Source organism: Cetorhinus maximus, chromosome 26 (assembly GCF_964194155.1).
Source record: "Cetorhinus maximus chromosome 26, sCetMax3.hap1.1, whole genome shotgun sequence".
In the NCBI taxonomy this organism is placed as follows: domain Eukaryota; kingdom Metazoa; phylum Chordata; class Chondrichthyes; order Lamniformes; family Cetorhinidae; genus Cetorhinus; species Cetorhinus maximus.
The window spans coordinates 35,094,206-35,106,266 of record NC_135904.1 but is presented as its reverse complement, the minus strand read 5'-3'; the positions used below and the strand labels follow the sequence as shown (position 1 = coordinate 35,106,266).

General features: G+C 42.9%; 1 protein-coding gene across 1 annotated transcript in view; it reads right to left on the bottom strand.

Annotated features, from left to right (window-relative positions):
• Positions 1–534: 534 nt before the first annotated feature.
• Positions 535–12,061, bottom strand: part of ctxnd1 (cortexin domain containing 1) — a 48,949-nt gene continuing 37,422 nt past the window's right edge. The window contains exon 2 of the mRNA XM_078529930.1: positions 535–900. Within this exon, the coding sequence (XP_078386056.1) occupies positions 667–846 (180 nt within the window). The 5' untranslated portion in view covers positions 847–900 and the 3' untranslated portion in view covers positions 535–666. The remainder of the gene's footprint in view (positions 901–12,061) is intronic.

Below are 12,061 nucleotides of genomic sequence, written 5' to 3'. Positions count from 1 at the left end.
ATCGTATCATCAACAGTCAGTTTAACTGGGCCAAGTCCTGAGAAAACATTGGGTGTGCCACTGTGGAATGGATCATTCAACCACTCATCTGGCGAGGCATTCCCAGTCTAAATACAAAGCAGTACTTGTTTTTTAAAGAACATCACCGATTGAGGCCGTAATGAGAGATTGCAAGGTCATAAGTTGAGGAAAGCACCAACAATTGTAAACAATTTTCAAGAGCAGACTGAGATTCCCATCACACTCCAGTTGCAAGGTAAGTACATCTCCTGCAATGCCTTCCAGATGTCATTGCTATATATTGCTTATAGAAGAACGAGGAACTTTGTAACATAGGATTTAGCAGGCAGAGTCTGAGGCTTCATTATATGTCTTAATGTTTATTAGCAGATAATTGGTTTGTATTTATCCTATGTTACCCTAAGACTACAATCGATATATGTAAGACATATAGTTCTATCGATCCAGTGCATTGTATGATATAAACATAAAAGGTCATTTAAGACAAACATAATCTTCACTGAGGCACTTATACACATGCAATTTTTAGTAAACACTTTCACAGAATTCTACTAATAGGTTCAGTATTTGTAATGAGTCCTGTTTGTTCAAGTTGACTTGTCAGTAGGAGGAATCTCTCTACTTTCCTCTGCCCCCACATGGCATTCAATCATCCAGGTGCTGCTCCTCCCAGGTAGAAGTAGGGATGGCACTGTAGGGATCCATTATCACCTTAGCACAACGGATAATCATCATAATTAGGAAGAGGCACAGGAGGACAAAGCAGGCTAACGTCAATCCTTTGTCCACATCAACGTACATTGGTTCAGGGGTGGCATTCTCCATTGCTCTGGACTTCCGTCATCAGCCTTTCTCATCACTGCTACCATCCTGAAATTCCTGAAAAAAGTATGTTGTTTTTATTCAGGGTTATTAGTAGATAAAGTGCTACATTTATATAGTGACTGTCATGACCTCAAGATGTCCCAAAGTGCTTCACAGCCAATGAAGTACTTTTTTTTTTAAAGTGTAGGCCCTGTTGCAATGTAGGAACTACAGAAGCCAACTTGAGCATAGAAAGATCCCGCAAACAGCAATATGATAATAACCCGATAATCTGTTTTAGTGATATTGATTGAGGGATAAATGTTGGTCAGGACGCAAGGGAAAAGTCTCCTGCTCTTCTTTGAAGTAGTGCCATATAACGTGCACTGAGAGCTAGGGCAGATGGGGCCGTGGTTTAATGCGTGATCTGGAGGTGACACCTTTGACAGTGTAGCATCAAATTGCCTGCTAAGATTTAATGTTGAAGTCTTTGGAACAGGGCTTAAACTCACAGCCTTCTGATCTAGGCAAGATTGATATCCATGGAGCCATGGCTGACATTATGGTTGTCTCTTATTTCTCACAAGTTCTCTAATCTTTTCCCAGTTGGGAAGAGAGGATAATCTGACTGCTAGAACATCAAAATGTTTCTTGGATTTGACTATTCTGTGAAACAATTCCATCTCGTTCTATCTCCACCATTCCCCTCCCCAGGATGCTGAAGGGATGTTTTCTCTTGTGGAAGAGACTAGCACTAGGGGGCATAGTTTAAAAATAAGGGGTCTCCCACTTAGGACGGAGAGGAGGAGAATTTCTTGTCTCTCAGAGAGACGTGAGTCTATGGAACTCTCTTCCCCAGAGAGCGGTGGAGGCAGGGTCATTGAATATTTTTAAGACTGAGTTAGATACAGTACATAGAAATTCCTTCGACTAACCTCTTATGAAAACAAACATTTCTGTTCTATAATCACTTGGGGCTGTCAATCAAATTGCTCACTTAACAGATACCCCACTGTGACAATGTTAGTTTGTAAAATCAGTCTTTGCAGCACAAATCCTAAAATAATAACCCTCAGGCTTATATCAACAGGCAGAATGAAATATCAAGTAGTGAGTTTCTTTGAACTCTAGACTTTTCTTAAAATTTAAAGAGCAGCAGAGTTAAGTCCATTGGCAGCTTTGACAGTTCCAAAGACTGACTTAGATAGATTTTTGATTGACAAGGTAGTCAAAGGTTATGGGAGTGGGGTAGGAAGGAGAGTGGAGTTGAGGTCACAATCAGATCAGCCATGATCTTACTGAATGACGGAGCTCAAGGGGCTGAATGGCCTCCTCCTCCTAATTCATATATTCATATGTATCATGGTCCATCCTGGATTGTAAACAACTGCCTAGATATGGTTAGGAGGTTGAACTATATCAGTATCAATAGAATATACCCGTCAATAGAATGCAAGTCAACCTTTAGAACGATCAGTGGGGATTTTAACTCTTAAGTGGCAATGGGAAGCACAGGCCATTTTAGTATCAGATTTCCGATCCTTCCAAATTGTCCTGGGGCTTCTGGAATTGAACATTAATCTCTCGGAAACAGCCGCAAGAAAAGCCCAAGAGAAAAACTATGGGAATGTTAAAAAAATTGGGGATTTTCTTTTTATTTACTTTTAACACTTCTGTTTGTAAGTTATAAGTGTATAATGGTCAGGAAAATAAGAAGCTTCGCAGTCAAGAATCATCCAATTGAGTCATGCAGAGTCTGTTTGCTTTCCAGTTGGAGTGGGAAGATGGTTTGTCATGAGGATGGTGCGTTAGACAATGGCGGGAGCCTGGGGGGAGCAGGGCAGTGGAATGCCATGTGATGAAACCATCAGGAATACATCCAACTAGAGTAATTAAACCTACTTTAATGGCCGGGCCTTATTAACATGCTGCTGGCTGACTTCCAGCCCAAATCTGGAGGCAACGTGCCAGGAAGTGGCAGGTTGGCGAGCCGGGTAAGCATGGGGGCGGTCAGAGGGTCATGAAGGGATGGATGACCCTGGGTCAGGGGAGGCCTACACTTTAGCTGTAGGCCCACAGGCACACTCCTGCACCTGCTGATGACACGAAGGCAAGTTTTAAACTTATTTGGAAAGGCCTCTTTGGTCTTGACCTCATCCTGACAGCTTAGATATTTGAAAATTTGAGAACAGAGTAAGTATTTTATGCACTCCATTTTACTGGAATCTTGGAACTCCCTGCCTAACTGCACAGTGGGAGTACCTTCACCACACAGACCGCAGAAGTTCACCACTGTTCATTCCTCAGTTAGAGATGCTGGTCTTGCCAGTGATTCCAAAATTCTATGAATGAATGAATTAAATTTAAAAAACTGTCTGCCCATCTGAATTCCTGGGGAAGGTGCTGTCTATCTTGCACATTACTTCTAGGTTCAGCTCTCCCTGGCACCTCATTTCCAATTTGGAGTCAGTATCAAAGCAATGATGCTGTTATCGCCAAAATATGATGTGGAAAGAGTGATAGGGAAAGGCTTTAGGAAATAAGTGTGTGAATTGAATTAAGTGTACACACTATACAAGACTGCTAATACAGATATTTTATGGTTTTTCTCATAAATGAAACTAAGAAAAGTGATTACATGAACATAGGAAAATAGGAGCAGCTGGACTAGGAAAGGCCAGTGTCACTCTAGTTTATCTTCTACCATCCTGGTAGTGGATGATACAACAATAATAGATTGGTTGATTAATCATAGCAAACGATCTTTCTCAACAGATCCAGATGTGAGGTGACAAAAGCCTGGTTGTGGAGAGGTTTGGAAACCATGAGTCCAAAGTCACCTTTTTCCTCACCACCATGCTACACTTGCCAATTAACATTCCTCAAATTACTCATAACCGAATCCCAAAACATTATTTTCTGAAAGAAAAGTGGTTTTGAAAGAATCAGTATTAACTTCTCCCAATGTTTCTCTAGGGAACCTGTACCACAGACTGATCACTTGTTAACTGAAATACTGTTTCCTCAAAAGACTTTTAAATTTCTCATCCTGTATCCTCTAACCTGGACAAGGTGAAACAGCTTGTCATGATTCACAATATTCATTTCCTTTAGAATACCAAAAACTCCAAACACTTCACCTCTCGACCCTCGCTTTTTATGTTAGCAATAACATATCTAATTTATACAATCGTATCTCATATTCCATTCCTTCCAACCCCTCAATCATTCTAATTATCCTCTCCTGTATCATTTCAATTGCTGCAATCTCCTATTTGGGCTGTGGTGACTGAAATTGTACACAGTGTTCTAACTGCAGTACTAGTGATTTATAAAGTGTCACGATTACCTCATTAATTTGATTCAATGTCGACCATTTAATACATCCCAGCATCTGATTTGTTTTGCTCACTGGCACTGAGCATTGTTGTGAAAACTTCAACTTACTGTCAACTGGGACTTCAGCTTGCTTTCATTTTCCATACACATCAACTTCCTTCCATTTAATTAACAATCACTTTCTGGATTTTTTGTCACCACGTGAAGCTTTTTGCATTTCTTTACATTAATTTTCATCTGCCACCTGTCTTCTCAATTCTCAAGTACAGTCAAAGTTTAGCTATCCTATTCAGCTTTGCAGTCGACCACTTTTATGAGCTTAGCATCATCTGTAAGTGTTGTCGCTGTACTAGCTCCAGATCATTTATAATAACAAATTGTTTTCCTCACCCACTGCAGGCAGATAAATGAGGAAATCAGGTTTGTCCCCTCATATTCCACATGTGGATAACTAAAGATATCCATGCATGTGGCATACTGTAGCTGCATAATTACCAGACAAGTGTCAGCCGTGGGTAACACTCTTGCCTCTGAGTCAAAAGGACAAAATTCAAGTCCCACTCAAGAGACTTGAGCACATAATCTAACCTGGCACTCAGTACTGGGGGAGTGCTACAGTGTCAGAGGTAGAATCTTTCAAATGAGACATTAACCCTAGGCCCTGTCTAACCTCTCAGGTATATGTAGAAGATTCCATGGCAAATATTCAATAAAAAGTGCTGGCCAATATTTATTTCTTAACCAATGGACATGATTTTATATTTATGATAATTAATTAATTAATTTAATAAAAGCTTCAGGAAGCCTGATCCCGCTCGTGGATGAGGTTTCCTGAAAAACGCAAAGGCCGCTTGGGCCTTAAGGTTGGACGGGCAGCGTTCTCAGGCGGCTCAATTGATTTCGCCCGCCGAATGAAATATTGCGATGGCGGTGATGACGTCGGGACGCACGCCTGAGGTCATCGCGCATCATTTTACCTGTCGGCCTGTCGGGCTCGCCCCTGTACACCAATCGGGAAATTCTGTCCTCACTAAATTGTCTCACTGCTGTTTCTGGGAACCCTCTGTCAGTCATTAAAAGCAAATCAAGGTGCTTGATACGTTTTCCCCAGCTCCAATTGCAGTATTTGTCATTAGAAGGAAGGTGGCCTTAAGGTAGATTTGGCATTGTGCAGGTTGCTCCCAACAGAGTGAGACAGTGCATTCTGTGGAGTCTGGAACCTGGCTGGCTTGCTTCATTCAGCTGAATTGAAGCCCCATGAAATAAAGGCCTCAGTTTCTCAGAACACAAGGTAACTTGTTAGATATATTTCATGTGCATAAAAAGTGACTGCACAGAGACATTTAATAATTTTTTTGGCTCTATTTTGTTAAACATTCTTTTGAGTGTTAATTTCTCAGATCAGTCAGGAAGCAAGATTGGGGACCGAACTGATTTTCAAAACAGACTATTCACAAATTGTTTTCAGAAAGAGAGACAGGCAGTTATGTTATATTAAGTTCTACGGTTCCAAATTTAGCCATTTATTGGAAGTAAAGGGTTTTGTTTTCCAATACTGACCCTGCGTTAAGGCATGTCCCCCAGTGCAGGACTTTGCAAAGAGTTCTGAATATATTCAGCTTTTGATGACTTCTGCCCAAGGCACAGCAGCAAAACCTAAAGGGCTTTTTAAAAATGTAGTTATGCTAACATTTTCACTGGTGTATCAGATGGTCCACCTGCAGAGTGCTGAGGCTTTTGTTCATTTGGCCAGCAGTCAAAATCAGTTAACTATCAATGCTTCAGTAAGCCTCACTACTCCAAACACTATCACAGATCACAAAGCTCAAAGGGGTTTATTCAACACTATAGGCTGGAGGAATAATTACATTGCTACGATACACTGAATGTCCTAGGAAAAAGGTTTTGGAATATTACTCACTGCATCAAAGCACATTCCATTGTTATCTCAAACCAATTCAATCATTGAGACCTGGGTCTCAGTGATTGAAAGAGCTGAACAAATTATATTTTACAAAGACGGCTAGCATCATTATTTGAAGTAGAAACAGAAAATGCTGGAAAAACTCAGCAGCTCTGACAGCATCTGTGGAGAGAGAAAAACAAAGTTAACGTTGCGAGTCCGTCTGCCCCTTCTTCAGACCCTCACCCGCTCCAGTGCGGGTGAGGCCTCTGGGTGATGAGGGGCAAGGCAGCACAGACGGAAAGAAGTAAACAAACACATGCTTGCTGGGGGGGAAGGGGGGAGAAGAGCGGGGGAGGGAAGTGACCGCACATTTGGGTAGGCTTGTCTACTTACACAGCTGGCACCGTTCAGAAGCAGCTCCACTGAAATGCTTGGAGTTGGGCCTCTGAAGCTTTTCTGCTCACTCAAGCAACACAAAAGCACGAAAGTGCCACCAAATGCTCCAGAACTTTTCACCCCTCGTGCGCAGACTGCAAATTAATGTGTGTTTTAGGGGGCTGCAGAACAATTGGCCGACTGGACAAGTTGTACAATCCCCTTGCTAAAGCTGGCCATGGTGCAGTCACTGGTGGAGGTGCTCACAGCCCCTTGGCAATGTCATCATTCAGGTTTGGGCCAGTCTCCCCCATGGTTCAAGCTAACAGCGCAGCCTTGCAGTGTGGGTTAGAGGAATGCCTGTGCCTGAGCTGAGAGCACAACATGCAGTCCAGTGGGTGAAGCTGCTGCCAATCGGTCAGGTGGAGTGGGGCGGAGGTGGGTGGGGTTTCGGACAGCCAATGAGCGCATTACACACTGGCCATCCAAGTGGTGGCCAGCACTTTCCTGCATATGTGAAGGGGCCTTCAGACTTAATCAAGAGAGGTTCTTAGGATACCAATGCTAATACACGCGTCTCTCTCTTTGATCCTGCAGGAGGAGAACATCAGGATCATGGAGCCTGGTGATTTAGCGGGATGCCTCATGGCTTACAGGGAGCAGAGAAGAAGAAGAGGAGAATGGAGGAGGCCCCTGGCTCGGCAAAGGGAGGAGCACCTCCCTCAAGATGAAGGGGTGGCAGGGCCTGCTGCACACACAGCTGAAGATCCACAGAGAGCCGTCGCTTGTAGGTGTCTTGCTAGACCTGGAACGAGAGCAGAACCTGCCGGATGCGGAGGTGGGTGGGGTGGATGGCCTGTCTCTGTGCTCTGAAACTGCACTGAATTTAATTAAAACATGATTAAAATTAAAAAAAACAGCCCTCATTCTCACCCCCCCACACACTCTCCATGTCCTATCAATGCCAACCTATGCCACCTCATGCTGCCCACCCACACCCATGGCCCCTCATAAACCCCTATGCCAACATATGTCCTTCTACCTAACCCCATGGCCCCTCATACCCATAATGCCAGCCCATGCCCCCTACCCACACTCCCCCATGGCCCCTCATACCCCCGTGCCAACCATTGCCCCACTACCCAACCCCATGGCTCTCATATCCCCTATAACCTCCACACCTCCATGGCCTTTTATAGCCCCTATGCCAACTTAGTGCCAACTCATGTCAACCCATGAGCCCCCACCCACCAGCCTTTGCCCTTACCCCCCATGCCACCTAGTATCCACCAGGGGCAAACATCAGGAGCTATGCTAACATAAGATAAATTTATGTGTCTATTAATGATGTCATTATTTTTAAATTAAAAAAACACTCTAATTGATAATATAAATTCAATACATAGAAATTCCTTCAACTAAACCTCTTATGAAAACAAATATTTCTGTTCTATAATCACTTGGGGCTGTCAATCAAATTGCTTACTTAACAGATATACCCCACTGTGACAATGCTAGTTTGTAAAATTAGTCTTTGCAGCACAAATCCTAAAATAATAACCCTTAGGCTTATATCAACAGAGAGAATGAGATATCAAGTAGTGAGTTTCTTTGAGCTTTAGACTTTTCTTAAAATTTAAAGAGCAGCAGAGTTAAGTCCATTGGCAGCTTTGACAGTTCCAATGAGATTTGACAGTTCTTTGACAGCTTTGATAGTTGCTTGACTACTTGACAGTTCTTTGGCAGATTTGACAGTTCCTTGACTACTTGACAGTTCTTTGACATCTTTGATAGTTGCTTGACTACTTAACAGTTCTTTGACAGCTTTGACAGTTCCCTGACTACTTGACAGTTCTTTGACAGCTTTGACAATTCCTATGAGTTTATGCACTTCTTCTGCACAATCATGTTTACTTCTAACAATCCCAAAAGGGTGCCTTACCTATCCCAAAAGTATCCTGGGACCATTTCCAAAGTGGTACCTTACCTCTCCAAAGGGGTATCATGGCTATCCAAATGAATCCACCAAGCTCAGACCAGCTCTTACCTGGTCTAGTCTGCACACCCTGGGTTTCACACTCCTGATCAACAACTTCAGTGAAGACTTCTAATGATTTAAATGGCCAGTTGCCTCTGTAAAACACGCATGCACAAACCCCAGTCCACCCCTAGACCCACCTCTGCTAAAATAGGAAATGCCGTGTTCAGGGAAGGGACTTCGGATTTTCAACCATTTCCACTATTTCCATCATGTTGGAGAGCCACTTTATCTGCTTCAGTAGATCAAAGGTGCATGGCCCACTCCAGATACTTGTATATGGTAACACTTGAGGGAAAGCTGCACCAAGAAACTGTCTTTCCACTCAAGTGGTTTTGAAGGAAAGCTGGAGAATTCTCATGGTGTCTTGGTGAATATTTATTCTTCAACCAACACCAGTATACAGCTGGCTGCAAGTTGACCACAGTTAGAAATAAATATTCCAGGACATATAAAACTTCAAAAAGACAGACAGAATGGAAAAGGAGGAGCAAGGAGCAGTAGCCCTGATAATAAAGAATGACATAAGGACATTTGTGAGAAAGGATTTTGGCTCAGAATATTAGGAGGTAGAATCAATATGGGTCAAAATCAGAGATTAGGAAAAAAAGGGCCAGTAAACGCTGGTGGAAGTAGTTTCTGGTGCCCTAACAGTAGTAATACCATTGGACAGAGAATTATTTAAGAAATAATTGGAGCTCGAAGCAAAGACAATGTAGTATGTTGAAGGAGCCTTGGCGATTGCTGCCACTGTGCGTTGGTGGTGGATGGGGTGCCAATCAAGCAGGCTGCTTTGTCCAGGATGGTGTTGAGCTTTTTAAGTGTTGTTGGAACTGCACTCATCCAGGCAAGTGGAGATTATTCAATCACACTCTTGACTTGTACCTTGTAGATGGTGGACAGGCATGGAGAGTCAGGAGGTGAGCTACTCGTCGCAGAATTCTCTGGTCTCTGACCTGATCTTGTAGTCATAGTATTTATATGGCTGATCCAGTTAAGTTTTTGGTCAAGGGTAACCCCCAGGATGTTGATGGTGGGGAATTTAACGATAGTAATGCTGCTGATTATCAACGGAAGATGGTTAGATTCTCTTCTATTGGAGATGGACATCGCCTGGCACTTGTTTGGCATGAATATTATTTGCCACTTATCAACCCAAGCCTGGATATTGTCCAGGTCTTGCTGCATTTGGACATGGACTGCTTCACTATCTGAGGATTTGTGAATGTGCTGAACATTGTACAATCATCAGCGAACATCCCCACTTCTGACCTTATGATGGAAGGAAGGTCATTGATGAAGCAGCTGAAGATGGTTGGGCCTAGGAACTCCTAGAGCTACTCTGAGGTACTCCTGCAGCTATGTCCTGGAACTGAGATGATTGCCCTCCAACAACCACAACCATCTTCCATTGTGCTAGGTATGACTCCAACCAGCAGAGAGTTTTGCCCCTGATTCCCTTTAACTTTAATTTTGTTAATGTTACAAATTTGAAACTTTATAAGACAGTTATGTTTTAAGGCGTTTCCTTTAAACTGAAGTAAAACAGAGTGTCATGAAGAGGGGATGGTAATTATTCTGAACTCTGCCCGGAGACAGGGGCCAGATATGGTTGTCCTGAAACCCATAGAAACTCAAGTGCCAATTTTCACACTTTGACACATTCACACAAGTGCCAGGTAATGACCATCTCCAACAGGAGAGAATCTAACCATCACCCCTTGACATTCATTGGCATTACCATCCCCCACCATCAACATCCTGGGGTTTATTATTGACCAGAAACTGAATTGGACACCGAGAGTCAGTTGGTGTTGGTGTTGCCAGACACAGACTGAGACACACAGAGAGACTGAGAGAGGAATGTCAAAATGCTGCTGTATCAGGCAGAGGGAAAGATCTTTTTTTGTGTTAATCACCAAGCAGAATGCTGGTGAGAATATTATCCCTGTTTGAAGAGACGGAACTTGTAGAGATTTAAAAGCCAAGTAGTCGCATGAGAGTGCCTTACTGCTGGAAGTTGGTTTGATGATGTTCAGAGAGTGAGTGAAGGGGCTTGCAGGATGCACTGGAAGACTTGCACTGACATGGCAGGAGTGGAATGAACCGAATTGGCTGAAGACTGGAAGACTGTGGGATCCAGTGCCCTGGTTTGTTGGGGCCAAAGGATCTGGATTGCAGGCTTTTTTCAGGATGACTGAGTTGGTACCAAGGCAGAGAAGATCATTAGACTGTTCTTAGAAGAAACGCATTCTGTTTATTTATAAAAGGAACTCAGCAGCTACACTTGTGTGCTTACAACTCAAAACTCTGTCTTTACTTTTCAAACTCTAACTCAAGGCTATTGACTACAGACGTAGCCCACGCTACCCTGCTATTGGGTACCAAGATCATGTGATCTTACATTACAACATTTGCCTTAAAGGTATATTACACATCAGATTACTGCAAAGACTCACTCTGACGTGGCTGGGATAAGGAAGCCTGCTGGAAAAGTCAGTAGGGGTTTGGACTTGAGTCTACAAGGCTACATATCTGTTGAGACCGTGGCGTACATAACTCATGAATGTGTCAAAGTGTTTTCACTTGTGGTAATCTGGTAATTTCTTGATATCAAGTGGAGTGAATTGAATTGGCTGAAGGCTGGCATCTGTGATGCTGGGGAGCTCTGGAGGAAACGAAGGTAGATCATCCACTCAGCACTTCTGCCTTTGCACTGATGTGCTGGGCTCCCCCATCATTGAGAATGGGGATATTTGTGGAGCCTCCTCCTCCGGTGAGTTGTTTAATTGTCCACCACCATTCATGACTGGATGTGGTAGGACTGCAGAGCTTAGATCTGATCCGTTGGTTGTGGGATTGCTTAGCTCGGTCTATCGCTTGCTGCTTTGCATGTAAGTAGTCCTGTGTTGAGGCTTCACTAGACTGGCACCTTATTTTAACTAATGCCTGGGTGCTGCTACTGGCATGCTGTCCTGCATTCCTCATTGAACCAGTGTTGATTCCTTGGCTTATTTGATAATGGTAGAGTGAGGAATATGCCAAACCATGAGGTTACAGATTGTGGTTGAATACAATTCTGCTGTTGTTGATGCCCCACAGCCCCTCATGGATGATTTTTTATATATTATAGTTTTGGATTCTAGATCCACCACCACATTCACAGGGCAGCTGAAGACAGGCAATAAATGCCAGTCTTGCCAATTATACCTGGGGACGGACATTAAAAAATTGCATGAAGATTGAAACAGACATGAAGTGCCCATGCCTACAGAATGGAATTGTATAGCACTAATATATATCAGTTGCAGTGTTATTTATTCATGTGAATTTTTAAGTTAAGGCTGTGGTATGAATAATGCATTATCAGTAATTAGGTAAAAGCAAAATACTGTGGATGCTGGAAATCTGAAACAATAATTAGATGTTCATCAATAATTAGATGTTTATAAGAGATAATTATTGAAAGCTTTTCAGTGGAGCTGGAGTGTAGGGAGTATCCTATCCTTGTCCCTGCACAGGAATTGCACTCATACCAGTGGGCAAGGCTGCCCATTGACAGCACACAGCCAAATACA